Source organism: Dama dama, chromosome 18 (genome assembly GCF_033118175.1).
Source record: "Dama dama isolate Ldn47 chromosome 18, ASM3311817v1, whole genome shotgun sequence".
In the NCBI taxonomy this organism is placed as follows: Eukaryota; Metazoa; Chordata; class Mammalia; order Artiodactyla; family Cervidae; genus Dama; species Dama dama.
This window is the reverse complement of record NC_083698.1, coordinates 111,517,401-111,544,518: the sequence shown is the minus strand read 5'-3', so window position 1 is coordinate 111,544,518 and position 27,118 is coordinate 111,517,401. Positions and strand designations below refer to the sequence as shown.

At 61.2% G+C, this 27,118-nt stretch overlaps 1 protein-coding gene and 2 long non-coding RNA genes across 5 annotated transcripts; 1 reads left to right on the top strand and 2 right to left on the bottom strand.

The window, feature by feature from the left end:
- Positions 1-2,480: 2,480 nt before the first annotated feature.
- LOC133072973 (uncharacterized) lies at positions 2,481-15,261 on the bottom strand. Of its 2 annotated transcripts, none has more exons than XR_009696832.1 (5): positions 15,221-15,261; positions 5,342-5,451; positions 3,166-3,997; positions 2,966-3,053; positions 2,481-2,840 (listed from the first exon to the last, which is right to left on the bottom strand). It is a non-coding gene; the product is annotated as an uncharacterized LOC133072973 (long non-coding RNA). The 2 variants fall into 2 exon arrangements; XR_009696833.1 differs by having other exon boundaries at positions 2,481-2,836.
- On the top strand, positions 10,009-19,564 carry SHH (sonic hedgehog signaling molecule). 2 transcript variants are annotated; one of them, XM_061166509.1, is made up of 4 exons: positions 10,009-10,645; positions 15,876-16,137; positions 18,768-19,377; positions 19,465-19,564. In XM_061166509.1, the coding sequence occupies exons 1-4, from the start codon at positions 10,337-10,339 to the stop codon at positions 19,562-19,564; spliced, it is 1,281 nt and encodes a 426-aa protein (XP_061022492.1). In that variant the 5' UTR covers positions 10,009-10,336. The 2 variants fall into 2 exon arrangements, with proteins under 2 accessions (XP_061022492.1, XP_061022491.1); XM_061166508.1 differs by having other exon boundaries at positions 18,768-19,564.
- On the bottom strand, positions 11,183-12,327 carry LOC133072974 (uncharacterized). Its single transcript, XR_009696834.1, has 3 exons — positions 12,282-12,327; positions 11,481-11,573; positions 11,183-11,393 (listed from the first exon to the last, which is right to left on the bottom strand). It is a non-coding gene; the product is annotated as an uncharacterized LOC133072974 (long non-coding RNA).
- Positions 19,565-27,118: the final 7,554 nt, after the last annotated feature.

Below are 27,118 nucleotides of genomic sequence, written 5' to 3'. Positions count from 1 at the left end.
TCTGCCCGGTGGAACTGGAGAATGAAACGTGGACGCATGCACTGCATATCAACCTAATAGTCAAGCACAGGAATAAATACTGTCTGGCCTTGAACACCGTCATCGTGAAATGTATTCTTGCCCTTAGAGCTATTCAGATGATGCTAGGATGCCATGAGCCAAAAGATGACAGCAGAATTGAACTATTGCCCAAAAGCAATTACTGATTAGAATTGATTATTTCTGCAGAGAAAGGTGACCGATAGATTAGTTGTCCTGTTATAGCAGATTTGGACAAAACTGTATAATTGTTAAAGGGACAGAGCTACCTGACATTCAGTGGGAAGAGAGACTGTTAAGACTCAAGGATTCCTCTGGACGCAGGTCTGTGAACTTGAAGCTAACAGAATTCCAGGCTTGTCCTTGAAAGATCCCATCCTCCTCGCCCAGAAGAAACCTCACTGTGCCTGTCCGAACACTCTGAGTTAGAGGTTTAAAAATGAATCGTGTTTCTGCCGTGGCTTTTATTTTAACAGAAAATTACAAAAAGACGGACCTCATTGAAACACAGAGTGAATTACAGAGGTGATATGTGGCTGGATGGCTGAAAGCTGCCGCCACGCCTTATTGGATTTGCCTAATGACACGTTTTACTGCCTCCTTTGAACAACTGTTGCCTAAGGTGTCCGTGGCCTTTTTACCTACTTCTTCCTTAATAGCGGAATCAAGATGCCACGTGATCACACTGGCGTGAAGCGCTACGTCACCTCCGAGCGCATCAAGACCTGCGTCCTGCAGAACACTGGCTCACCCAGCTTCTTGGCAATGGCCTTTTAAGAACCCAAGGGGCACACATTCTTGGCCAGTCTGATACAAAAGATTCCCCTGGCCACTCCACGGCCTCCCACCCCATCCATCCTGCCCCAAACAAAGCATGAGAAAATTAGGGCATAAATACATCAGGGCAAGAAAGAACACACGTACACAACACCCAATGCCGTCCGCCGACGGGGAAGAAGTGAGGGAATCCAGGGCAGTCGGGCACATACTTGGCCGGCTCCCAGGGCCAGGGAGTCAGCGGTTACCATGGCGGACGGGGCCGGCCCGAGGGAGGGCTCCAGAGGGCAGGCTTTGTCTGGGCGCTGCTCAAACAGGGAGAGCTGGGATGCAGTCTGTCGGTTTGTGTACTCTGGGTGAGCCGTCCTCACACTGAAAAGGCCCAGAGGAGCACTGTTGGGTTTGACTTGATCTCATGCCTCCGGGTTTCTCTTGGCATCCCACCGTCTCCGCACCACCCCCACCCCTGGCCCACCTCACCCAGGCCGTCCCTGCCTTCCCCTCCATGGAAACGGCGTGGAGCACTCAAGGGGACACGCCAATCAGGAGTCTCCCTTCCCCTGGATGAGATCCCAGACCCCGCGGGCAGGAGTCAGCGCAGAAAATGAGGGAATGCTCCCTACGTGGAAAAGGAAGTCGTTCCGAGCTCAGCGGGCCCCAGACACGCCAGCCGCACGAGCTTTACGTGGAAAAGGTAGCATCCAGGGCCACGAGCGCAAGCTCATTCCACACCTGAGCTGAAGAGCCTGGGCCAAGTCAGAGGCTGAGCGAGTGACTCTGGTGTCCTGTCTGGCATCCACCCCGATCTCAGAGCGTCGCTGCAAGGCTCACATCCTCCCCTGGGACGGCCCTCTGAGGCCCCTTTGGGCCCTCCCAGACACCCTGCGTGGATGCGGCCAGGGGCCCAGATGGTGTTGAGACTGAGGGACAGCTGCAGGGTGAGAAGCAGGAGCCTCGAAGGCAAGAATGTTATTTAAATTCTCAGTTGGCTCCAGTGTCCCTTTCATCAGACTAAAGAAGTGTCCCGGCGTAGACCCACTCTGGTGAAAAAAGGTGGGGTTGCTTGAGGCCCAGTTCCCCAAAACGAGAATCAAGCGGCCGTGTCCCTCACTCTACGTGAAACCGCTTTTGTTCAGCTCTTTGCCCACGCCGGGCCAGGCGCTGCCAGGCACCGGTCACCGGCCCAGCGAGCCCTGCCCCCAGACGTTCGTCTCGTTTCACAGACGGGGATCCCGCCCCGGCTCAGTCCTGTGGGCCGCAGAGACCGGGCCTGACTTGGGCCGCGCTCTGAGGCCCTGCGGCTGCTGTGGTCAGCGCCTGGGGCTCCACGTGTGGGAACAGGAGGAGACCCGCCACCCTGAGGCCCCTCTGTGATCACAGCGAGGCAAGACCGAGGCCCCCAGGGTCCTCTGCAGCCGGAGGAAGTACCCTGACTCTGACCTAATCTGAAGATTTCCGTTGTTGCTATTTGCTCGCTTTGCCTTCTTGGGTTACTTTTTAAGCAGCGTCCACCAGAGTGCATCTCACAGCACATCACCAGTCGAACTGGCTAATTAATAAGAAACATCTGTCAATTGACAAATATTTATTGAGCATCTTCTGAGCAGAAGCTGCTGGACTTAAACAGAGATGAATAAGTCTCACACCCTGAAGGCTCTTCTGGAAATTAGCAAATGTGTTGAGGATACAAATAGCTCCACAGTGACGAAAGGCAAACAACCACCCCCTGAAGGCAAAGATTCTGTAAGCAGCGACACAGAGGCCATCAGCTCGACGCCGAGGGCGGGACACGCCAAGCTCTGGGGTCCACAGGTCGCAATGCAGATACGGGGAGATGGACAGACTCCATGGAAGGCGAGAGGCTGCGGCTGGCCCCAAAGGTGGACGTGGAGCAGAGAGGGCAAGTGATGGAGACGTTCCCGGGCCCAGTCAAGGGCTGACCGTGGATCTGGCAAGGATGGCATGCAAGACCCAAGGGCGGCAGACGGAAACGCGGGAGAGCAAGAAACCTGGAATCAGCCTGTCTAAGTTCATCGAAAGAGATGTTTGTGACTAAAGACTCCGCTACCGTGGGCTGCAGCTTTTCTTTGGGGTGGGGGGTGGGATGGAATGCCCAGATCGGGTACTGGCTCTCAGGAGGGATCCTCACCTGTGACAGCAGCTCCATCGAGATTTGCAATCGCATGTGCGCACATGGGGAGCTGGCGCGATACCGTCTGCCGTCTGCGACGCGGCTTCTGCCTCACAAACAAGAGACAACAATGCACAACTTGCAGCTCCAGGGTCCTGGCTGCCTCCGCTCGCCCCAGGAGGAAACTGGGTCCCAGGCGGTCCTGACCAGGAGCTCACCTGCGGGGCGGAGACAATCTGGCCTCTCGCTGAAGACCCAACACTTAATCCAACTTTGGTGGGCTCGGCGGGGGCCAAAAAGTCACGTCCAAGAGGAGAAGCGGGCGACAGAGGACGAGATGGTTGGAGGGCATCGCTGACTCCATGGACATGAGTCTGAGCAAAGTCCAGGAGATGGTGATGGACAGGGAGGCCTGGCGTGCTGCCTTCCATGGGGTCACAAAGAGTCGGACACGACTGAGCGACTGAACAGCAACAAGACCAGCCCAATACCTGTGAACGGGGCCTTAGGGGGAGTTAGGTTCTCTGCAGGTGGAATTAGGGAAGACGAGGCCACACTGGCAGGGGGTAAGCCCTAAGCCAGAGACTGGCGTCGCTCTAAGAGGAGAGACACACAGATGTGCACGGAGGAGATGGCCAGGTGTGAAGCATCCACAGACCATAAGACACAATGCCGGAGGCTGAGCAGACGGCTGGGAGACTCCCCTCCCTGGCACCTCGGGGAACACGGCCCTGCAGGTCTGGCCTCCAGACTATGAAGCAACGTACTCCGTTGTCTTAAGCCTCTCGTGGCGCCTGGTCACTGCAGCCTGGGGGAGCTCACCCACAACAAGACAACCAAGAGAGGGCAGAATGGTGCGAAAATAAACATGCTCAGGGACCAAGAGGCAAAAGGCAGTCGGTGAGACTTCCAGACGGTCTGTCCTGCCCGACATCATGCGACCCTGCCCCTGTGGAGATAGGACACAGGAGGACCCGGCTCACTCAGCTCCGGGGAATCTCGTCGTCTGCCTGGATCTGCGTATCACATAAGCTGCTTTAAGCCAATCATCTGTTGGAAAAATAAATTTGGAATAAGCAAATTTTGAGATCTGGCAAGGAGGAAGGAAGGCTCAGCATCCCAGCGAGTGACGGTGGGCGTGCATCCGACCGCCTCTGCTCTCCATCTTGCAGACGGATAACACGCAACGCGGGTGCTGCCCCCTCTCTGACGGGCCCGATCAAAGGCCCTGGAGACCCACATGTTGTCACGTGGTGAACAGAACACTGAGTAACAATAACAGAGGAGCTGCAGGTAAGGTGGGAAGTCCTGCATCTGAAAATCTGTCATTCCCAACTAGCAGCTGGCCCCTCCAAGTGAAGGGCCCACGTTCTAACACAGAGACATCGCTTGGAGAGGCCGGCCAGGGAAGACTGCTCTTACTTTTAAAGGTTTCTTTCATGCTGTGCTGTGTTCTTTTCCACAGTCACCTGAGTGATCAATAATTCAAGGATTCATAGAAACAGTGTCCTTGAGTGCACCTAACCTGAAACCCCCGCTTCTGTCCACACCTCAGGGGCCAGCCTCATGGGCACCCTGGAAACACGGCCTTGCTGGGTGTCTCTCCTGGGACTCAGGAGTGCAGAACCCGGAGCTTGGAGATGGAGGTCAGTCTGGTCCACGCTGACCTCTCACTGCCAAGTGGCCTTGGGCAGAGCCGCCTGCAGCTCCTGCGTGCTGGCCCCAGCCCAGCAGAGGCTGTGAGCGTGCCTCAGGGCAGGGCCACCCTCTGCCACGGCCTTCTGCCGCTCTCTGCACCTCATTTTACTCAGCTGCAAATGGTGCCTGCTTGATAGGGTCCTGTGCCTTGATTAACTGAATATCATCCAAGCACAATGAAAATGTATAATAGACAATGAATGAGCAAATATGAATACCCAAAGTTACAGGGGAGATTTAACTTCTCGCCACACGGCGCTCTCTGGGTGAGATGCTGGGCAAACACAAGGAGAGCACCGCTGTGAGCAAGGGCCCTGTGCCGTATTCCCCCACAGGCGAGGGGCCACGGGCCCCCCAGGGAAAGTGCCTCTTGCATCCACAGCATGCCTCCCTTCTGGATCCCGCCCCACAGGGCCTCCCCCTGGGGTGTGGCCTCAGTCTCCCCAGGAAACTACTCATCCCCCCCGGCTAGAGCCACCAGCAACCCTCCCAGGCATTTTTTTCAACACCGCCTCCTAAGCGCTAGGTAGATGAGCTGCTAAGGTTCCAGGGCCTGTGCTAATGATGCGAAGCCCGAGTGTGTGTTCACGCCTCGGTTTCCCCTTCTGCTCTGTCTCCCACCTCCTGCCACTCCAGCCCCCACCTCCAAGCCCCCTCCTCCCGATGCCTCTGTGTTTCTGGGTCTTGCCTGGGCACCTTAAGAGAGATGAGGCAGGACGTCCCCGGTGGTCCAGGAGTTAGGACTTCCCCTTCCAATGCAGGTGGTACAAGTTCAATCTCCAGTCAGGGAGCTAAGATCCACATACCTTGGGGCCAAAAAGACAAAACAGAAGACAGAAACAATATTGCAACAAATTCAATAAAGACTCTAAAAGTGGTCCACGTCAAAAAGCATCTTTAGAAAAGGAGGAAGCGGCATGACCCCCCTTTCAAGGCAACAAAGGAGGGGGACACTCTTTGTGGGGGGGGAAATTTGGGGGTCCAGGAGGAGTGGCTGGCCAAGCGGGACCCCAAGGGCCCCCACCTCAACTCCACGCAGGACTGGTGCCCGGCAGAGCTGAAAGGCTCCTGGGAGGCCAGCCGGACCCACCGGTGCCTCCCTGCGGGGGGGCGGGGGCGCCAGGGTGTCAAAGCTGCACACCTAGGGGGCCAGCGGGGGTGGGGGGTTCAGAGTAGTGGAGGGGGTTGGCTCCCAGGCTCCACCCTAGACCAACTGCTGGCCGAGTTCAACACAGAATCGCAGGCTTGAAGACCACCATTCGCCGGGGGTCACAAGCGGTCAGTGATCGGTCAAGAGAGAGGGGGCAGAGGAGGGCAGACCTGGAGCAGCAGAGCTGCCCAGGCTTCTGGGACCCGGCGGAAAGCTGCCAGCAGATGCCGTGCCCCCCACCCCAGCCCACCCCCAGGGTCTCTGTGCTCCCTCCACTCCGGGAGGGGCATGACGGCCTCAGGGTTTCTGCGTGTCAGCACCGCATCCCTTTCCATCTAAAAGAAAACGTTTGGGCAGAAGTTGCCCAGATGACGTAAGTGCCCTGCTGGCTGCCAGGAAGGGTCGCAGCCATCTTCCTCCAAAGCAACAGCACCAGCGGGGGTGGACAGCGCCCCCCTCACCCCTGACCGGGAGACGACAGGAGCAGCCGGACGTGTCCCCGAGTCTCCACTCCCTGGACGGGTGCCCTCGTCCAGGGCACCCACCCTGACCCGGGCCACTCTAAACCCCGCTCCAGGACCCACTGGCCAGTCGGCTCTGGTTCTGGGCTCATCCCCTGTTCCCGGGAGAGACACATGGCCCTCCAGCTCCCTCCCCCAAAGTATCAGAGCAGATCACAGGTCCTGGGGGTGGGGGGGGGCGGGGAGCTCACTGTCATCTCTGCTCCTGCTTCAGAGATGGACCGAGGCCTGGGAAAAAACGGGTCCGCCCCCCAGGCCTGTGCCCATCCCCGGGCAGGGCCCTCTCTCCGCTCTGAATGCCGGGAGACACGGCCGTGCAAGTGCCAACCCGTGCAGACAGCATCGCCCCGCTGGCCCTTCATGCCAGCGTGCCAGGGCCGGGGTCCTCCTCCCCAGTTCCTCTCAGCCCTGCCCGCCTCTCAGCCACAGCATGACAGGCACACGGATGAAGGGCAGCGGTAGCTGCTGCTGACCTGGGAGGGGGCTCCCACTGGGGCCAGCAGGGCCCTCCCTGGGCAGCTCAGGAGGCCGGGGGTCCTTGCCCCAGCTCCAGGGTCGTCGGGCAGGGAACACGGGGTGAGGCCTGCAGTGGTGAAGGGCGCATCCCTCCAGCATCCCGAGCGGGGCCTGGCCAGCAATCCCTAGGAGAACTGGAACAGCAGAGAGTCAATTTGCCAAAACTGGAACAAAAATGCGAAAGCAATTGAAACTGGATGATTGGATGGAAAGAGACTGAGTACCAGTATGATCGGGGAAAAGAAGTCAGAGTGGGGGATACACGGAGGAAGGAGGTAGGATCCGTGGTCCAGACAGCCCCTGCAGAGGTGTGGCCACGGCCGCTCTGATGGGGAGGCCAGAGCTCCAGCGGCAGGGCCCAGCCAAACCGGAAAAGGGAAGGGGCGATAGCGTAAACTAAAGACCACGCCGTCTAGCCCCGCTTGCGGGGGGGCCTCCCGACCCGGGCGGCACGCGGCTCCTACACCGGCAGAGCGGAGCCTGTAGGCAGACTGACGGGGCCATCTAGCGGCGGGGGCCGGTGGGGCGGCGGGGGCCCGGCCCGGAGGCGCCTCCTGGGAGCGGGGGCAGGAACCGGGCAGCCACCTGTCCTCAGCAAGGATGCTGGCGAGGGATGGGAGGATGGGAGGCTGCGGGGAGGGGGGCGGGGCGGAGGGAGGAAGGAGAGGACTGCGGGAAAGGAGGGCAGGGCCCAGACGGGTCAGCTAGGGCCCCTCAGGGTTACCTGGGAGGCCGGGTCAGCGCCGGCAGGGGCTGGGGCTTGGAACCTCCGGCCCGCACGGGGGAGGGGCCCAGCCGTCTGGAGGGTAACGGCAAAGAGAGGGAGCCATCTGGCGTCTGGAGGTGGAAGACGCCCGTGTCTGGTGTCTGGGAGGTGGGGAGGGGCGGGATGAAAGGCCGGGGACGCGGGGGGAGGGCGAGACCTCAGCATCTCGGGGCGCTCGGCCGATGCCCTCGTTTCTAGGGCGAGAGACGCAAGCTGCAGTGGCTTTCTGTCCTGATTCCCCACCACCACCACCCCCGCCACGACAGGGAGCAGGTCCTTGGAATTCAGGCATCAGTGGTGGGTGGACGGCCTATCGCTTTTTCATTCCTGAGGATCGGCCAGTCTCTGGGCAGGCAACCCTGGCAGGCTCTCAGGGTGTCCGGGGCTGGCAGGCACGGTTGGCCTCAGCCCGACCCCCCACCCCCGCCCACCCCCGCACCGTTGGGGCAGGAGGAAGGGACCTTCCACCTCCTGGGAGTGAGGGGCCAAGTGCCCGCTCCCCGAGGCCTCAGGTCTCCGAGCCCTCTGCAGCTGAGGCACTCGGGCTTTGGTTCCCCAAGTGCCAGCCTCGCTCTGGTGCCTGGCCGGCCTGGGGTCCTGGTGGGATGCTGGGGGAGCATCCCTGCTCACGTGGTGGCTACATGGGTCCTGGGTTTCGGGCTGTGGGGTCTGAGACCCAGTGCTGCAGCCCTTTTGCCTTTCTAGGAGAGGGGAAGGGGAGAGGAGGGAAGGGGCTGGAGGGAGGCGCCACTCGTGTCCAGGGGAAGACGGTCAGGAGGCCAGAGTGTCCCCAGGGCCCAGGGGCTTGATGACAAGCCCCCACCTCCAGCCGTGTCATGACCACGCTGAGCTGCACGAGGCGACTGCCCCGAGCAGACCGGCCTCCGGGGCCTAGGCCAGTGTGACCCTCCTGCTCCTGCCCCACTGGGAGGCCTTGAGGAAGTCAGGTTGGCACCCCACGAATCATAGACCAACATGGGGAGCGGGAGGGGCTCCTGGACGGCAGAGCGTTGGTGATGCTGGGTTTCTGCGAGGGTGCCCCACTGCAGACCCTGACGACGCTCCCCTTCCACGCTGCCCCCAGAAAAGCGTGTCTGCGTGGAGCTCACCCAGACCATGGCTGGGGCCCAGCGACAGCTCTTAACTGCAGAGTTAACCCCAGGCCTCGCTCCGTCCGCTCCACGTGGACAGCCCCGCCCCCCACCCCACTCCAGAGCAGTTACTGTGTCTGAGCAATAGGGCAGGGCCCAGGAGGACATATTCTGCAAAAGGGGTGGGGGGATCTTTGCTTTTCTTTTTCTGGTTGAAATAAGACTTTGAGTTTGTTCCTTAAATGCAGGACCTGGGAGCTCCAGCATTGCTGGCCCTGAGCACTAAGCCTGCTCCTGGACGCCCCTTTCTGACCAGGACGGTGTGCCCCCAGCGCCCTGCCCCACCTCAGGCTGCAACCCCTGGGGCACAAGGACTGTGACCCACTCCAGGGAAAGCCAGCTCGGCGTGATGTGCAAGGAGCCTGAATTCCACATTCACCTCATCTCTGGCCTGCACTTTGCTCCGATCGATGCAATCGTGGGGGCGGTGTGTGCACAGCCTTGCCCACTCCCCGCTGCCCCCCGCCCCCAGCACAGTAGGCCTCCGCCCACCACGCAGGCACCAGCACCGCCCTACTCTGAGCTGGGGTGCAGCCCCCCAGACCCACTAGGGCCCAGCCGGCCGGCCCATCCCCTCAGCTCACTCTGCACCAGCCCCTGAGCGCGTCTCCATTCTACTTTCAGGACGTTAAAAATAATGCATTAACTGAATCACAGTAAACAGCAGCAGGTTCAAGTTGTTCTAAGGTGTCAGAAGCTCCTCAAATAGCACCACATGGCGTGTGTTGTGCGTCCTGACCAGTTGTAGTGACTGGAACCTTCGGGAGGAGCATAGGACCCCCCCCCCCCCCCCACTGTCTTTCAACTGCAGGGAGACCTGGCCTGCATGATAAAGTCCCTGGGAAAACATTTAAATAAGACCTGGGCAGCTCTGCCCAACAAACATTTGAGAGACTATTTGTTTGGTGATGGAAGCCTGGGGGTGGGGGACGCTGAGTCTAGATTGTCCTTTAAAAACTTAAGTTGGTTTTAACTGAAGCATCTACCATTCCGGAGAAAGGGAAGGGGGAACAGGAGGTGTGTGCAGGGCAGGGGTAACTGAGGTTATCCTCATCTGCCTGCCTCCTCCCTCCCTCTCACCTTTGTCTCAGTGAAGATGTTTTCCTCTCTTAACTAGAAGCCTTCAGGTAAAAATAAAGCCACAGCAGCAACAGAGGGGGAAAAAAAATGAGTCTTTTTTAGGGTTAAACATCAGAAGACAAGCTTGTGCGGCTTCGGCCAATCAGATCCGCCCTGCCAGCTATAATATAGTACTGAAGACAGCCTCTCGCACAAGCTCTCAGGCTTGCTACCATTTAAAATCAGACTCTTTTTGTCTTCTGCCGGCTGTCTTGAGCCCCAACTCCGATGCGTTCCGTTATCAGCGGCCAGCAGCCTGCCGTCCCAGCCCCCGTCTGGGTGCGGATCGGTGGCGAGTCCCCCGCAGCGGCGGCGGCGGGCAAGGTTATATAGGAAAAGAAAGAGCGAGGCAGGGCGCGCGGGCGCCAGCAGCCAGCCGGAGCGAGGGAGGCAGAGCGCGCACACTCGCACACCCGCACCCTCGCGCACTCGGACCTGCGCCGGCCGGCCGCCAGGTCCCCGGGCTCCATGGACGAGATGCTGCTGCTGGCGAGATGTCTCCTGGTGCTGCTGGTCTCCTCGCTGTTGATGTGCTCGGGGCTGGCGTGCGGACCCGGCAGGGGATTTGGCAAGAGGCGGAACCCCAAAAAGCTGACCCCTTTAGCCTACAAGCAGTTTATCCCCAACGTGGCCGAGAAGACCCTAGGGGCCAGTGGAAGATACGAGGGGAAGATCACCAGAAACTCAGAGCGATTTAAGGAACTCACCCCCAATTACAACCCCGACATCATATTTAAGGATGAGGAAAACACTGGAGCGGACCGGCTGATGACTCAGGTAGAAACCCAGCGCGGGGCGTGGAATGTGTTGCTTTCAAGGGGTTATGTGTAACCATGCAGTTGGGTCTGTTTGCTCTTCAGGCAGGTAGAAAGGCGATTTTGCCCGCTCCTTCCCCACCCACCTGCCGGGCCTCCGGGTGCCTTCCTCTTCCTGGAGGGGAATGGAGGTGAAGGGTCCAGATGGACAAGTTGAGGGTGGGGGTGGGGGTGGGGGGTAAGGACGCCAGGAGATGCGGTCCATGGGAGCCCCTGACCGCATGCATCCTGCCGGGATGGCCTTTCCATCCTGCCTGGCTTTGGCTGGAAACTTGGGGAGACCTTCCCTTTGGGGTCATCTGTCCTTTCCAAGTTGGGAGTGGGCACCGAGGGAGGAGCCCAGGGGGCAACGTCAAGGGGTGTCCAGGTCACCGGGCAGGTGCAGCCTCTGCGCTTCCCGCTTTCCTTTCTCCTCTGTGCTTTCCTTTTCCCACCACTACCCCACTCTGTCGCACGCCGCCCCCCCCTCCTCAAAGCCCCTCCACAGGCAGTGCTGACAAAGGGTGGGGGTCCAGAGGCCACCGGGCTGGCCCCTGCCCGGATCACAGAGCTTCCACCGCCACTCGGTCGCGGGCGGTTGTGCCCACCCGAGTGTGACTGTATCGATATTTCTTTAAGGATGCCCTCTGATTCTCCCGAGCCCGCGGTACTTGAGGGGAGGGACTTAGAACTTACTGGCATTGCATCACGCTAGTTTTCAACCTGCTTGCCTAGGAATTAGGAGAGACTCGGTATCAGCGGGAGGGGGCTGGAGAGACGAACCAAAGCGAAACACGCATTCCTCTCGCCCTCCCTACCTCCGCTGAAGACTCCTGACTGCCCATCTCCCCGCCAGTGGGAGACTTTCCGCCAACTCCACGCACGTAGGACTGAAGCTAGAAATGGATTTCCTGAGGAATATAGGTCAACATCCTTTTTATTGCCCTATTAAAATATTCGAGTCCTACCTTTAGGGCCAGGAGCGCACCGCCGCTGACGGAGCGGCGCTGGCGGGCCGCTGGTGCGGGGGAGGCTGGGGGCGGGAGCGACCCGGGAGCCGCCTCCGGGGCCGCGGCGCTCCCCGGCCCGCTGCCCGGCCTTGCGGCGGAGCCGAGCAGAGCGAGGGCCCGGCGGGGCAGCGGGCTTCCGCGGACGGGCAGGGGGCGGAGAGGGAGCGGGGGCGGAGAAGGTCCTTCTCCCCGGCTCGCTCGCATCTGCTCCCGACCACCTTAAATCTGGCCCGCGAGTGCGGACGCGCGCGCCGGTGCCGGGAGCGGCGAGAGCCGCAGTTAACTCTGCGCAGGCCGCGGGGGGCCCGGCGCGTGCGGGGCTCCGACCCCCGGCTCACGCTCGACCCCCGCGGGACGGAAGGGGCCTACCCGGGATCCCTCGGAGCCGGGGGAGCGGGGCGCGAGCCCGGAGAAAGCGGCGGGGGAGGGGGCGCCGGAGGTCCCCGAGCCGGAGGGCTCGGCGTGCGCCGCGCTCCGCGCGGGGCCGGCGCGGGAGGGCGCGGGGTCCCCGGCCCGCACCCTGCCGGGGCCGCGGGCCTCGCCGCCCCGCCACCCGGGCCGAGCGCGCGGAGCCGCGCACCCGGGCAGACGCATCCCGGCTCCACTTACTCCCGGGTTATCGATCCCGCGGCTCGGGTTTCAGTGCGCGCGGGGCTGAACCGCGGCCTCCCGCCGGCCCCTCCACGCGCCCGAGCGCGGGCTCGGCCAAGGGCTCCCGGCGGCGCTCCGACGGCCGGGCTGGCGGGGGCGGCACCGAGCGTGCCGGAGGGGGCAGGGGGGGAGGGGGCAGGCCGGTTCCCGGGCGGGGGCGCCTCGCGGGCCAGGGCGCCCGGCCGAGCCCCCCACCGGGCCCCTCGCCGCCCCTGGCAGCCCCCGCCGGGACCCACGGCCGCGCGGCCCGACGCCGGGCCGCTCCGGCCGCCGTGTGCGCTGGCAGCATTTGAACTTCTGACCTTCTGTCAACTTCCCTCAGACGAACGAAACGAAAACAAATACTTTTTTTCCTTGGGCAGTGGCTATTCCCGTTCCCAACACAAAAGGAGGGGGGAGGGGCAGTCGGCGAGGGGGGCGGGGTGGGGCAAGGCGGGCCAGGATCGTAGCCGGGACCCCCCCAACGCCCCCTGAAAATGGGGAGGCTGGCCGGGGGGCGGCCTGAGAGGTGCCCCCTTGCGCTCCGCCACCGCGTCCTTCCCGCGCCCCCCGGTCCTAAGAGTTAAAGCGCGGAAGGCGGGAGACCTGGGCGGGGACAGCAGGGCGGGCGAAGGGGGGGAGCGGGCACCTGCGCCCCGTGGGCCCCCCACTTAAGATAACCGCCCAGACTGTTCTCAGGTGCGCGTCCCTCCTCCCCCGTCTCTCTGCGTCCCTGTCTCTCTAATGGGACTGCCGCCCAAGTCCCTCAACCATGGCGAGATCGTCCCCAGTGGAACTTTGAGAGCAGTTCAGGAACGCAGGCGCTCCTGTTAATATTAACTCGAGGCGGGGAGGGGGAAGCGCAGACCGACACGCTCTCCCCGCAGGCCGGCCGCGGGTGCCGGGGGCTCCGAGGGGGCAGGGGGCCGCCGGGGGCCGGCCGGGGGCTGCGGTGGGGACCGTCAGGCTTCCGGGGAGTGCGTAGCGGCCCCCGGGGAGCGGCGCTCCGCGGTGGGTTCCACGGGAGGGGCTTGGTTTTCTGCAGTGGGGGCGGAGGCGTGGAGAGAGGCGCGTGCGGGACTTGGGGGGGAGACCCTTGTGAAGTTGGGGCACCCCTCCCCCGCGCCGGGGAAGCCCGTCGGCGGCGACAGCCCCCGCTCGGCTCCCCGGGGCGCGGAGCGGCTGCGCAGACGAGGGAGGCGGCGGGAGCCCAGGCGTGGGGAACAGCTCGGCCTTCCGCCGACACAAAGCCGGGCCCGCCGGCCCCGCCGGGCTTCACGGTGGCTGCACAGAGGCGGGCTTGATTCGTGGCACACGACCCAGTGAATTGATCACCAGCCCAGCCTTCCCGGCTCTGCCTGCGACGACCCCGCCCGGCCGGGGCGCGGAGCGTCCTGCAGCCGCGGGGCCGAGGCCCCCCCGCTCCCGGCGCCCGGCCGAGCAGGGGGAGCGCGCGTGGGGCGCGGGGCGCCGACTCGGGCCTGCCTTGGCGCGGCCCCGGGGCTCCTCGCCCGGCTTCTCCATCGCCTGCCCGGGTGGCGCAGCTCAGAAGGCGGGGTCCGGTACAGGTGCTCCCCAACCCGCCCTCCCCCTCGCCAGCGGCCCCGGAGGAAGCCATCAAAAAGCTCCGCCTGCCCCCCGAAAGCAGGGAGCCGGGGTGCCATGGGGGCTCGGGAGGCGAGTGTCTGCGTGTGCGCGTCGTGGTGTGCGCCTGCGCAGCGCGTTCCACATCCCGGCTCGAAACTGCCTCTGGTTTACTGATTGATTTTCATGTAAAACGCATTCAATCCTCGAGATGACCTCACTCAAACTCTGTCCTTCCGACTTTTTTTTTTAAAGAAAACTGTTGGCGGGCCCAGAAACCTGCAAGCGCTGACCTGTTACCAGGGCCGCCCCCTAGTCCTCTGCCCGCACCACCACCCCCCACCCCCAACACACATTTGTTGTATGTTTAACCCTACAACCATAGACTGGTATTTATTGCTGCCAAATACACAAGACTTTTCCTGTTGCGCAATCGGTCACGTCCCCTTAAAATGCGGCAGCAGCCCTTGCCAGAGCCCTCGGCAAACCGCCCCCCCCCCCCGACTCCGTAGGACGAGACCCCCCCACCCCACCCAGCCATAATCAGAGCCCTGGCGGGGGGCGTCGTGTCATCTCGGTTACCGGGGTCCCCGCTGGAGGTCAGCCCCGCCCTCTGCAGAAGTCAGCTTGGAGTTGTCACCTACCTCCCCCTCGAGTCTGCCTCTTTGGGGGAAGCCCCCATCCTGACTTGGTCACCACTCCCCCTTTTTGCAGTCCCACACCCAGCAGCCGCGGGGCAACAGTCCAGTGAGTTACTGTCCACAGCAATGCACACGTGATCCAAGGCGCTCTCGCATCCTTATCTGAATGGGACCCAAGAATCCTGAGGGAACTCCCACAACTTTGCCCTGGCTCGAGTCCCGCCAATTCACTGTTTCTTTACTCCACAAGGAAGGCAGCTTCCTTGTGGGGAGGAGGGGGGACCCCAAGGGCAGTTTCCAGAAGGAGGCTCCCCAAGGCAAGGGCTCAGAGGCCCCCGGGGGGCCTCTCCAGCTCACCCTCCTACCCCTTCCCCCATCCCCATCCCCCTCCCCTCTCCCCACCCCCCATCCCCGATCCCCTACCCCACCTCACCGCACCCTTCCCCACCCGTCCCCTCCCCTCCCCACCCCTCCTCCAGCTCTTAAGTTTGCTCTTCAAACTTGCAGGACACCATTCTGAGCCGGCCAAGAAAACAAGAGGGGGGAAGGGAACAGGTTAAGGAAAACAAGAGTCACAATCAGACCGCAGAAAAGCTGGGGGAAAAAAAGAGTTCCACGGGGAAAAGGAATGCGGCTGTCCAGATAAAGAATGTTTGCCATCCGGCCCTGGCCTTATAGAAAATTATAACTCACCTGGTTGCCTTTCACTCCCGGCTCCCCCGCCCCTCGAGTCGCTATCAGCGTCCCACCTACCTCTCTACCTTTGGCTTAAGTCTCGCCCCAGATAGGCATAGGGCAGGAGCCAGGGCACAGAGATAAGGCAAGGCTTTTAATTCTTTGAGAAGTAGACAGTGTATTTTTCTTTTTGCAGCACAGTTGCGCCCCGGGCCTCTCTGCGGCCTCCAGATGAGGGGTTTGTCCAGGGAGAGGGGCGGAGCCTCGCACAGGTGCTGGGGATGCAGCCAAGCAGGAGGGGGCAGGGCTGGAGGGCACCCTGGCGCAGGGTGCGGGCCGCAGCCATCATCCAGAAACGCAGTTGACTTGTTGCCGAGAAATTTCATCTGCTTCTCCGCCACGATCGGGCCTCTGCTGTTTCAGATGCAGAGAAAGTCCCCAGGTTGTCTCTGACATCCCACAGATGCCAGGACCTCTCCTACCCAAGTGCCCTCGCCCCGGCCCAGGCCTTGTCTCCCTCCTCCTCTGCACAGTCTGCATCTTGGGGGGCTGGGCTGAACAGCCCACAGGGGCAAGGGTGGCATAGGGTAGAGAGGCATAGGGTGGCCCGCGGTGGGAGTGGCTGGCAGGCCTGGATGCTAACGTCCCCTGGGGTGCCCCCTTCTCCCCACAGAGGTGCAAGGACAAGCTGAACGCTTTAGCCATCTCCGTGATGAACCAATGGCCGGGCGTGAAGCTGCGGGTGACTGAGGGCTGGGATGAGGACGGCCACCACTCGGAGGAGTCGCTGCACTACGAGGGCCGCGCCGTGGACATCACCACCTCGGACCGCGACCGCAGCAAGTACGGCATGCTGGCGCGCCTGGCCGTGGAGGCCGGCTTCGACTGGGTCTACTACGAGTCCAAGGCGCACATCCACTGCTCCGTGAAAGCAGGTGAGGGGCCGGCCCGCCCCTGCCGGCAGCACGCCCCCCTCCCGCCCACCTCCAGCTCGGCACCCCACAGGCTGACTCCAGGGCCGGAGGAAGATGGGTGGGGGACGGGCAGGGAGGGCCCTGGGGGCTGACTGCTGTTTGCGGGGGACGGCCCTTCGCCATGGCCACCTTGGAGGCTGCAGAGGCCCATGTCCTCGGAGTCCAGATGCAGAGGGCATCTGGCTTCCCGGGCCTCCCTCCAGCCCGGTTTCCGGAGCCCCCAGTGCAGGTGGCAGGAGACGGGGAGGAAAGATTGGGGGTGGTGGGGCGGGGTGGGGGCGACTTTCGTGGTGAAAGAGGCAGCCCAGCCCAGAGAGCCAGCTCTGGCCCGGAGCCTCTGTCTCGGGAGGGCTTAAGAAGGAACCACTCCCCACTCCGCCCCCGCCTCCCTGCGCGGGAGGAGCCGCCCCGGGTGGAAACCCTGTCCCCTCCCCGCCCCGCCGGAGCCTAAGCTAACTGGGCTCACCCGGCCTGGGGGACGAGGCCCGGCGGCCGGTCACAAAGCCAGTAGTTACGGCTTCCAACATCTGGAGGGCGCCAGCCCGGAGCGCCCGTCCTCCCTGGGAACCAGCCGGGCCGCCCTGCGCCGCGAGGCCGCTTCCCTGGGCCTGCAACGCCACTCGCTGTTGCGGGCGAGGAACAGCTCCGGAGGCAGGCGCGCGCGCGGGCGCAGGCCCCGACTCGGCCGGGCGGTCCCGCCACCTCCCTGCAGAAGCTGGCGCCTTCAGCACAGCAGTCCACAATGGGTGTCGGAGGAGCTCCGTCTCCCCCGCCCCTGGGTTTGCGTTTGTCCCCTAACCTGTGTTTTACTAGCACGTTAGGAGGAAAAACACTTGCGAAGTGTCGACACACTTTGGAGGACAGAAAAATGATGGCTTCTTGGCACACAAGGTGTGGACGGGTGGGCAGAAGGTCTGGGTTTATAGCCCGAGAAAGGGTCTCAGCCCCTGGAGGGCGCCAAGGCGCGCCCCCCACCCCCGCCCCTGCGCGGGGCTCCCAAACGGAGGCGCGGCGCGCGGCCCCCTCCCGGCCACCCCGTTCCGCGGGGTACCCCCTGGCGGGGCTGGGGTAGGTGGGGGGTAGTCCCTCGAGGTCTCTGCGCAAATGAGCAGCGGTCGTCCGACCCGGGACCCTGGCGGGGGCACGGGGCCGGGGCGCTCAGCAGAGCCGCTCATTGGCATTCCGCGCACGCGGGCTGGGCGCGGGGCGGTGCGTGTCAGGCAGGGGCGTGCGACTCGACGACTCGGGCTCGCCTGAGTCCCGGGCGCCTTGCGGGCGGCTGCGGCGGGCCTCCAAAGGCCGGCCCCTGCACTTCATGCCCGAGAAAACGATGAGAAGATTAAATACCCTCAGTAATTCCAGCAGGAAGATTCTTTCTGGCGATCTCTATTTGCCAAAAGCCTGATCCCGGAGATTGGAATGCAAAGAAGACGGGGGGCCGTCCCGCCCCTCCTCCCCGGCCCCCCGCGCGCCGCCCGGCTCCCCGGGATTATTGTCCCGGGGACAGTGAGCCTCAGAGAGCGACGGAGGCCGGAGAAAGCCGGTAGTCAAGGGGCCTTGAGAACCCGGGGCTTCCCGAGCGCGGAGCAGGCCCCGCCATTTAAAATTCAAATACACATCTTGAGTGCTTGCAAGAGAGGCCTGGCTGTGCAAATAGTGCTTGTGAGGCCCGGGCCTCTGGAAGGCCCGCGTGTGAATCGCCGGGGGGCGGGGGGAGGGGCGTTGCACCTGAGCAAACAGGGAGGGGGCGGCCCGCGCAGAGAAAGTGGGGGGGGGGCGGGGGGAGGGATGGAAGGGTCCCCTCTTCCAAGAGCGCCTCCCGTTTGGTGCAGAAATCACAATGACAATGGCGAGCCCTTTATTGGATTTTAATTAGAAAACCCACACAGCTCCGGGTTTTCACACCTCGGCCAAAGCTCTGGAATGTTTGTGCAGTTGCTACAACTACTACAGCTATTTTTCACTCCCACCCCCCCCCAACACACACACCGGCCGGCCGACCCCAAGCTCCCCGACCTCAACCCCGCTGGGCCCTGGGGTGGGCGGCCCAGGGTGCCAGCCGCGCGGCCCGAGTGCGGAGCGCACGAAGGCAGGGGCGCGGCGCCCCGCGCCGAGGCGGGAGGGAAGGAGGGTGCGCCCCGGCGCGCGGGGGAGCTCGAGGAGGCTTCCTGAGGACTCCAAGTGGAGAGCAAATACCCTGTGAATTCGCGCCGAGGTTGGGTGTGTGCGGAGGCGGCGGTGGGGGTGAGGGAGGCGGAAGGGAAGGAGGGTAAGCGGCCTCCCGCCGGAGACGCCAACCGACCTTTGGCACCGTCGGTCCAGCCCTAAGAGAGTCGTTAAGGAATGCGTCTGCATCTGAAATCGGCCTCCGGGATGGGGGTGGGGGAGGGAGGTCTGCGCGCGCCCAGGCCGGACTGTCTCCCCCACCCCACCCCCGCCCCGGAGCCACGGGCATCCCCGGCCTGGGCGCGCGGGACGCCAAGCGCGCGCCCCTCACGCCTTCCACCGGAGCCTCCTTCTCGGGACTCACCGCCACCCCCTTCCCCGTCTTCCCTTGTCTCGCCTCTCCGCCCCCCCCCCCCCCCCCGCAGAGAACTCGGTGGCGGCCAAGTCGGGCGGCTGCTTCCCGGGCTCGGCCACGGTGCATCTGGAGCAGGGCGGCACCAAGCTGGTGAAGGACCTGCGGCCCGGGGACCGCGTGCTGGCGGCCGACGACGAGGGCCGGCTGCTCTACAGCGACTTCCTCACCTTCCTGGACCGCGACCGTGGCGCCAAAAAGGTCTTCTACGCCATCGAGACGCGGGAGCCTCGCGAGCGCCTGCTGCTCACCGCCGCGCACCTGCTCTTCGTGGCGCCGCACAACGGCTCGGCCGCAGGGGCGCCCGAGGGGGCGGCGGCGGCGGGCGGGGGCGCGCCAGGGCGCCGGGCGCTTTTCGCCAGCCGCGTGCGGCCGGGCCAGCACGTGTACGTGGTGGCCGAGCGCGGCGGGGCCCGGCGGCTGCTGCCCGCCGCGGTGCACAGCGTGACGCTGCGCGAGGAGACGGCGGGCGCCTACGCGCCGCTCACGGCACACGGGACCATCCTCATCAACCGGGTGCTGGCCTCGTGCTACGCGGTCATCGAGGAGCACAGCTGGGCGCACGGGGCCTTCGCGCCCTACCGCCTGGCGCACGCGCTCCTGGCCGCGCTGGCGCCCGGGCGCACGGACCGCGGCGGAGCCGGCGACGGCGGGGGCGGCGGCCGAGTGCCCCCGCCCGTGCCGGGGGCGGCCGACGCGCCGGGCGCCGCGGGCATCCACTGGTACTCGGAGCTGCTCTACCAAATAGGCACCTGGCTGTTGGACAGCGAGGCCTTGCACCCGCTGGGTATGGCGGTCAAGTCCAGCTGAAGGCCACGGGGGCCGGGGAGGGCACCGGGGTGGGGTGGGCCGGGGCGGGGCGGGTGGGGTGGGGGGGCCGGACACCGCAAAGGACACACGGAAACAGCGCACGCAATGAGACTTTAATTATAATAAGAGTAAGAATAAGAATAAAGTAGGACAGTCCAAAGTAGACTATAAGGAATCAAAGACCCCAAGAAATTCTGTCGTCTTTAGTTTATATATATATATATTTTTGAATTTTTTGATTCTTGTTTTAATTTTGGTTATTTTTTTTTTCACCTCTCCTGGCTATTTATTTGTTTGGTATGAATAGATGTTTTAAAATAATATGAACCGGACCTTCAAGAGCCTTAAATAGTTTGTTTCTTGGATAATTTATTATCATGTGAACTGTACTCACAGGGGGAAAGATTATTTTGTGAGGCCAAGCCACCCGCTCCAGAGTCTATTTTTCTACATGCCCCTCGTCCTGACTTTCAGAAAGCAGAATTCTGTCCTCTCCACTCCTCCTTTGCAACGCTCCTGCTTTTCGGCAAGTGTAAACTAAAACATGCTTCATGGGGGTCCACAAATTATATTTTTATACACAGAATTGTAAATTAGATTTTTGAGAGATCAATACTTAACTGAATTACATTTCATTTTTGAAATAGTGTAAAATATGAAAATATATTATTTTAATTTAACTAGCTTCCAATGTCACAGCCATCTCCTGTATTGTCTTCTGGGTTTAATATTTGCTTTGTCATCACCATTTTGGCCACATTCTTGGAAGTCAAGACTGTTACACACTCACTCACACACACATACTTTTTTTTTTTTCTTGGACAAACTGGAAGAACTCTGTTATTTTTAACTTCAAAGAATTTATTAGAAAATAATATTTTTTAAAAGCGCACATAGTGATGAGCCCACAAGAATGGAGCCTGTAGTTTGTACAGAGAAAAACAAAGGATGTTTTTGCATTAATAAGTTGAGAAATAACTGCTGTAAATTTACTAAAATGTATTTTTGAATATTTTGTAATAGTTTTATAGAAATAAAATGTGCCGCGCACAGACTGGTTAGTGTATAATCACTAAGAATTCCTGTTGCAGCCCTTTTTCTTTGCTTTTTTTGGCTTCTTTATTTGGGTAACCTAGTGCTAACAGGAGTTCCCAGTATTGTATTTAGACGTTTCGCTCAAACTGTGAGTTCAGATCAACTTGCTTAGGGAACCAAAGCAGGTAACCAAATTGACTTGTTTGTTTTGGTCACTGGAGAAAGCTCGGCTCTGTTTGTATTTATTGTGTGACAGTTGCCCTGCTCCGAGGGTGGCGGTGCGGGGCTGGGTGCCGCTCAGCGCTCGCCGCCCCCAGGGTAACGCGGCCGAGGGGCTCGGTCACCCAGGGCTTCCTCCCCAGGCCCCATGTCGCCGTTGCTGACTCTGTTCCCCCAGCTCGGTTGCCCCGGGTTGGGGGTGCACTGCCCTGGCCTTGCAGGGAGAAGGTCCTTCACTGCTTTCTGAAGTCCTGGGGTGCCCTTTTGAGAAGGGTCCCCAAGGAGAGGGCCACGCACTGCCCACATGCTCCGCGCCTGCTTGGTGTGGACGCTGGCCTTCCCACCTTGCCTGCAGACCCTTAGAGCCTTGGGGTGCTGGGGTCCTCGGGCCACGCCGGTGTCTCCAGCTGTCTTGAGTGGTGCCAGGTGAGGGCCTTTGTCTCCAGGTCACAGCCTTCCTTCCATGAGTGGCCCGTGCCCCACGCCAGCAGGGCCAGACCAGGCCCCCACGCCTGCTGCTTGGCTGCCCCGGCGGGTCAGTCTGGGGGCTTCCGTTCAGTGAAGACCGCGGTCACACTGGGCGCTCTGAGCCCCAGGGCCCGTGCAAGCCTGGCTTTGCACAGGTGTGTGGGCCTCCGGGCTTCTCAGCGGATGCGACATGTTTGGAGGCTGGCCTGGGGCGAGGGCACAGGCCTGAAGCTGATGGCCCTGGGCCCCCCTCCATCCCACCAGGGCAGGGTCTGGGGAAGCCGCTCCTGAGGCCCTCGGGGGCCTCTGTGCTCCAGGCCTGGTGAGGTGTGGCTTTTCCAGGAGGCCGGGGCCCCGATGGACGGGGCTGGGGCCAGAGCTGGCCGTCTAGGCAGGAGCGGTCCCTGGTTCTCCCTGGTCTCCTCAGGGGTCAGCCAGGTTACAAGCCCTGCTGAATCAAGGTTTCTGCTCTGGTGACTGCTCAAGTCTGAGTGTTCAGTTAACCGGGAGCACCAGGAACACGGTGGGCTCGGGCCTGGGCGACCCCCGACTCATTAGCGGTCAGAGAGAGGTCAGGCCCCCTCCTGGCCGGACAAGGTGGTCTCGCCCCTCAGGGGTCCCACCTTTCAAGGCCCTTCCCAGCTTTGTGGTGAGAATTCTCTTTTCCACCTCCACCGCACCCGGCAAGGATCCGCGAAGGCTGACGCCGGCCCAGGGCCCACTTCTCGGGGTCGGGGGGGACGGGACTGACCGTTGGTTGCCAGGGTGAGCATGGTCTCACCGCCTGCCTCCCTCGTGGCTAAATGCACGTCTGTTCATCCAACACGCGCATCAGAATGTACTTGAACCTCTTGTCTTTGTGCTCGATTGTTTGCAAAATTAAAGAAGTCACAGAGACCCTGTGCGTGTCTGTTCTGTGGGAGGACCCCTGTCCCCTCCTGTCATCCGCGGTTCACGCGTTCTTCCACCACGGTGTCCCCAAAAGGTGAAATAAAGCATCTCATGGAGAGCGCACACTGCAGATCCGTCCAGGGAGGGGAGGGCCAGGCCCTGGGACCAAGCTGGAGCCCATCCATCTGAGCAAGCTGCCAGCGAGGGGCTGGGGGGACAGCCCCCTCCTCCCCTGGTGGAGACCCCTAGCTGTCAGCATCACCTCCACATGGAGTGGGCTGATATGCAAAGAATGCCAGCCGGCTGCAAGATCTGGCAAGAAATCAACACAGTGCCTGCCTGTGAGCCAGCTCCAGGCCCGGGGCAGGGGTGGCGGGGAGGAGCTGGGTTCCCCAGTGACGCAGTGAAGTGGCCAGTCCATGCTTGTGAAAGAACAGTCCACTCAAGGGGGTGGAGAGGCCCAAGGAAGTGACCTTCATAGGATTTCTTATCGGCCAGCCTCGGCCCCAGGGACAAATCTGGCCAGCGGCCTGTTTTCATGCAGCCGGGGAGCTGAGATGGAGTTTTCCATGTTAAGTGGTTGAAAACAAAACAGCTAAAGAAGGCTATTTCATATGTGAAAATTCTATCAAATTCATAACTCAGTTTCCAACCAGTAAATTTCTCTTGGACCCTCAGTCCCCTGCACCTCCCCCACCTGGCTCATTCCTCTGCCTACTGCCTTCTCCCACTCAGGGCTCTCACGGCCGAGAAGCTGCCTTGGAGGCCACACGGCCTCCAGAGCCTGAAATGTGTACTCTCTGGGTCTTTGCAGAACTCGCATGGAAACCCTGGTGGCTCAGATAGTAAAGAATCCGCCTGCAAATGCAGGAGACCTGGGTTCAATCCCTGGGCTGGAAAGATCCCCTGGAGGAGGGCGTGGCAACCCACTCCAGTATCCTGCAGAATCCCATGGACAGAGGAGCCTGGCAGGCTACAGTCCCTGGGGTCACAAAGAGTCAGACACGACTGAGTGACTAACACTGTCACTTACACTATGGGGGGGGGGGGGCTGCAGTGGGGGGGCACTGGGACGTTCTGGGGTGCAGCCAGCATGGTGCATCTTCTATTGGGGTTCAAAGGCTGCCGTGCTCCTCGCTGCGTAACAAATCCAGGAAGACCTGCTGCTGTAACAGGCGAACTTGATGCCAGTCTGGAGGTAAACTTAAGAGAGACCCATGGGCAGGCGCCAGAAGCCACGCGGGCTTCGCCTCACCTGGTGAAAACTGCCCCCACTGGGAAACTAGGGAGCCTGCATTTGGAGGTAATCCTCTTGGCTCTTCTTGGCTGAGGTTTGATTTTCTAAGATGAACAAGAGACTGACAGTGATCTGCATTCTGTACACAGGCTCTGGGCCCCAGTGAGGAGATGGGGAAACCATGTGAAGGTTTGGGTTTTCAGTGGGGTCTCTGGCTTCCAGGATGAGGGCAGCTATGTTCCCAGAAGGGGGAGACTGGCTTATATAAGAGGACCCAAAAATCCCAAAAGATAAATTCGAGGAAATATGATGCCAAAAATCCTAGGGCTCCCCCATCCGACCGAGCCGCCTAGTGGACAGAAGCTTCTGTTCTGTGTCCCAAGGCCCGTGTGTCTGCCTCTGGGGGAGAAGGACACCTTTTCTGCTGTACTCCAAGCGGGAAGTTCCCCCTTCTCCATAGGCTCAAGGCTCCCTCTCTGAGCCAGGCAACCAGAAGGTGGGGAAAACGGCCCTGTGTCTTTGAAAGGAGCCTTGGGCTCTGGGTCCCTGTGTCTGTCACCCAGCTGGGCCATGTCATCAACATCCCAGCTGAAACCCTCGAGCCAGACCCAACAGACAGGCGCCTAGAAAACAGGATCTACGGCAGAGACAGAATTGGGGGGGGGGGGGGGGGGGGCTGGGGTTGGGGTTGCTGTGTCAGAGTCCAGAAGCGCCGGCCTCAGCTCGGGGTGACCGGCGGAGACCGGCCTGTCTGCTTCCTTGCGACTTGTCGCTGCCGCCGCTGCTATTCCATGGCCTCCGTAGGAGAAAACAGCATCCTTCTGAGGGTCAGCGCCTGTCGCTTCCAGCGTTGGGCAGCCGCTGCCCCTTCCGTGGACGCCTCCCGAGGGTGCGGGCCCCTCCACGTGGCGCCAGGACTCCCGGGCAGCCTCCCATCCCCCGGCCACTGCCCCGGGCAGCAGAGCGGCGGCCGCGCTGGGTTAGGCGGCCCCCTGCGTTGGGAGCAGCCTCCGCTCCGCGCGAGCTTCCCCCGGGTCCAACATCGCGGAAGGGCAGCGGGCGGGCGGGACAGAGGCCCCTGCGTGGAGTCCGAGCGCCCTCTGCTGGTCACGGCGCGGAAGTCGAGCTGGTGGCCGGGCAGGGGCCAGCAGGGCTGTGCCGGCGGCTGGGGCATCACGAACATGGAACGCACCTTCAAGGAGAGGGCGGCGACGGCCAGGCAGGCCCCGGGGAGGGCTGCCGTGTGGGGGTGACGCCGGAAGCACCCCCCGCCCCACCCCACACTCTCAGCGGCCCCACTTGAAGCCCAGCCGTTGACGCCGCCCCAGAGCCCCGGGACGGGCGGGTGCTCTGAAGGATACCAGGGGTCACAAAAGGAAAGGGAAGAAAGTGACCGTGTTGGAAAAATTGGAGGCTGGAAACGTGGGCGGCGGGGCAGGGCAGGGCCCTCGGGGCCGGGGCAGGCTCAGCCCCTTCCTCTCCCTTCCCTGGGGCCGAGAGTCCCTGGGCTGGAGGGTCCCGCGTCCGCCCCGCTGCAGCGCCTTCCGAGCAAGGCACGTGGCTGGGGGTGCCCCGCCGGGCCCTGCTCCTGAGGGCCAGGGTTCCTGGGCGTGTGGACCCTCATGGGGCTTCCAGGGCCTGGAGAGGAGTTCCCAAGGCCGTGGGCAGAGCAGATGGCCTGTGCGAAGCCAGTAGGAAGCAAGGGCCACAGACAGGGACAGCGGTCACGGCACCCTCTGCTCCCCACCAGGACGGGGGTGCTGGGCTCCGCTCCGCCGTCCCCCTTTGGCCGGGGGGCTAACCCCCTCTCCGGTCCATCCCCAGGGAGATGGGTGGGGGACCCTGGGGACTTCCGACTCAGAAACACGCCTGCTCTGAGGCTGGACCGTGCCTCTCTCCTGGGCTCGGCCCTCACCTGAACTCAGCCACACTGTCTTCACACCAGAAAAAGGACGACCTTGCAGTCTTGGAAAATTCCAGATGAAGGCATCTGAGTTTCTGTGAACCGGCCTTCGGGGTCAGCCCCGTGGAGCTGCTGAGCCTTCGCCAGCTGTCTCCTGAGTGACAGACACCCCCAGGACCCTTCCCCTGCGTGGCCTTCCCGGGGACCATCCCTGCATGGACGACATTCTCAGTGGAAAAAGACTGAGCCATCTGCTCAGGGCCAGCATCCCCTGTGGCTACGTTTGGGGGCCAGAGACACTAAGAGAATCCCTCTCCCCCTGAATCCCGGGCTGGCCGGGGCATGACTGGGGTGGGACAAGCCCGCTGGTCCTCGTCCACGGCCGATCCCTCCCGCGAAGAGCCCAGCGCGGCCACTGCTGTCAGGAAAGCATCCTTTCAGCCCTTTCTCTTCTCCAAGGAAGATGTTTAAGAAGAAAGAAAAAGCCTAGCAGACGGGCACTGACCACGCGCACAGAACTCCTTCGCTGCTGGAGCGTGCTGGGCATCATGACCGACCGGCCTGTGGGACGTCCACACAAGAAGCCCACTCCCCGCCCCATATCCGCCACAGGGTCACCATCGCCACCCCCCGCAGCCTTCAGTGCACACCGCCTTCGCCCTCCTGTTTATCCACGCCCAGGAAGCCATTTTAAGGATTTTCCACAGTGTGTTGCAATCCACACAGTCAAAGGCTTTGGCATAGTCAATAAAGCAGATATAGCTGTTTTTCTGGAACTCTCTTGCTTTTTCTATGATCCAACAGATGTTGGCAATTTGATGTCTGGTTCCTCTGCCTTTTCTAAATCCAGCTTGAACATTGGAAGTTCATGGTTCACATCCTGTTGAAGCCTGGTTTGGAGAATTTTGAGCATTACTTTGCTAGCGTGTGAGATGAGTGCAATTATGCAGTAGTTTGAGCATTCTTTGGCATTGCCTTTCTTTGGGATTGGAATGAAAACTGACCTTTTCCAGTCCTGTGGCCACTGCTGAGTCTTCCAGATTTGCTGGCATATTGAGTGCAGCACTTTGACAGCATCGTCTTTTAGGATTTGAAATAGCTCAACTGGAATTCCATCAACTCCACTAGCTTTGTTCGTAGTGATGCTTCCTAAGGCCCACTTGACTTTGCACTCCAGGATGTCTGGCTCTAGGTGAGTGATAACCACACCATTGTGGTTATCTGGGTCGTGAAGATCTTTTTTGTACAGTTCTGTGTATTCTTGCCACCTCTTCTTAATATCTTCTGCTTCTGTTACGTTCATATCATTTCTGTCCTTTATTGTGCCCATCTTTGCATGGAATATTCCCTTGGTATCTCTCATTTTCTTGAAGAGATCTCTAGTCTTTCCCATTCTATTGTTTTCCTCTATTTCTTTGCGCTGATCACTGAGGAAGGCTTTCTTATCTCTCCTTGCTATTCTTTGGAACTCTGCATTTAAATGGGTATATCCTCCCTTTTCTCCTTTGCCTTTCGCTTCTCTTCTTTTCTCAGCTGTTTGTAAGGCCCATTTTTGCCTTTTTGCATTTTTTTTTCTTAGGAATGGTCTTGATCACTGCCTCCTGTGCAATGTCATGAACCTCTGACCATAGTTTTTCAGGCACTCTGTTTATCAGATCTAATCCCTTGAATCTATTTGTCACTTCCACTGTATAATCGTAAGGATTTCAAATTGTGAAAGGAGTACATCAAGGCTGTATGTTGTTGTCACCCTGCTTATTTAACTTATATGCAGAGTACATCATGAGAAATGCCGGGCTGG

Bases quoted from the DNA above. Each gene is read 5' to 3' on its own strand.
- SHH (XM_061166508.1), top strand. From the start codon at position 10,337: ATGGACGAGATGCTGCTGCTGGCGAGATGTCTCCTGGTGCTGCTGGTC. The intron at 10,646-15,875 runs GTAGAAACCCAG...TTCTCCCCACAG, and splicing joins CGGACCGGCTGATGACTCAG to AGGTGCAAGGACAAGCTGAA. The intron at 16,138-18,767 runs GTGAGGGGCCGG...CCCCCCCCGCAG, and splicing joins CCACTGCTCCGTGAAAGCAG to AGAACTCGGTGGCGGCCAAG.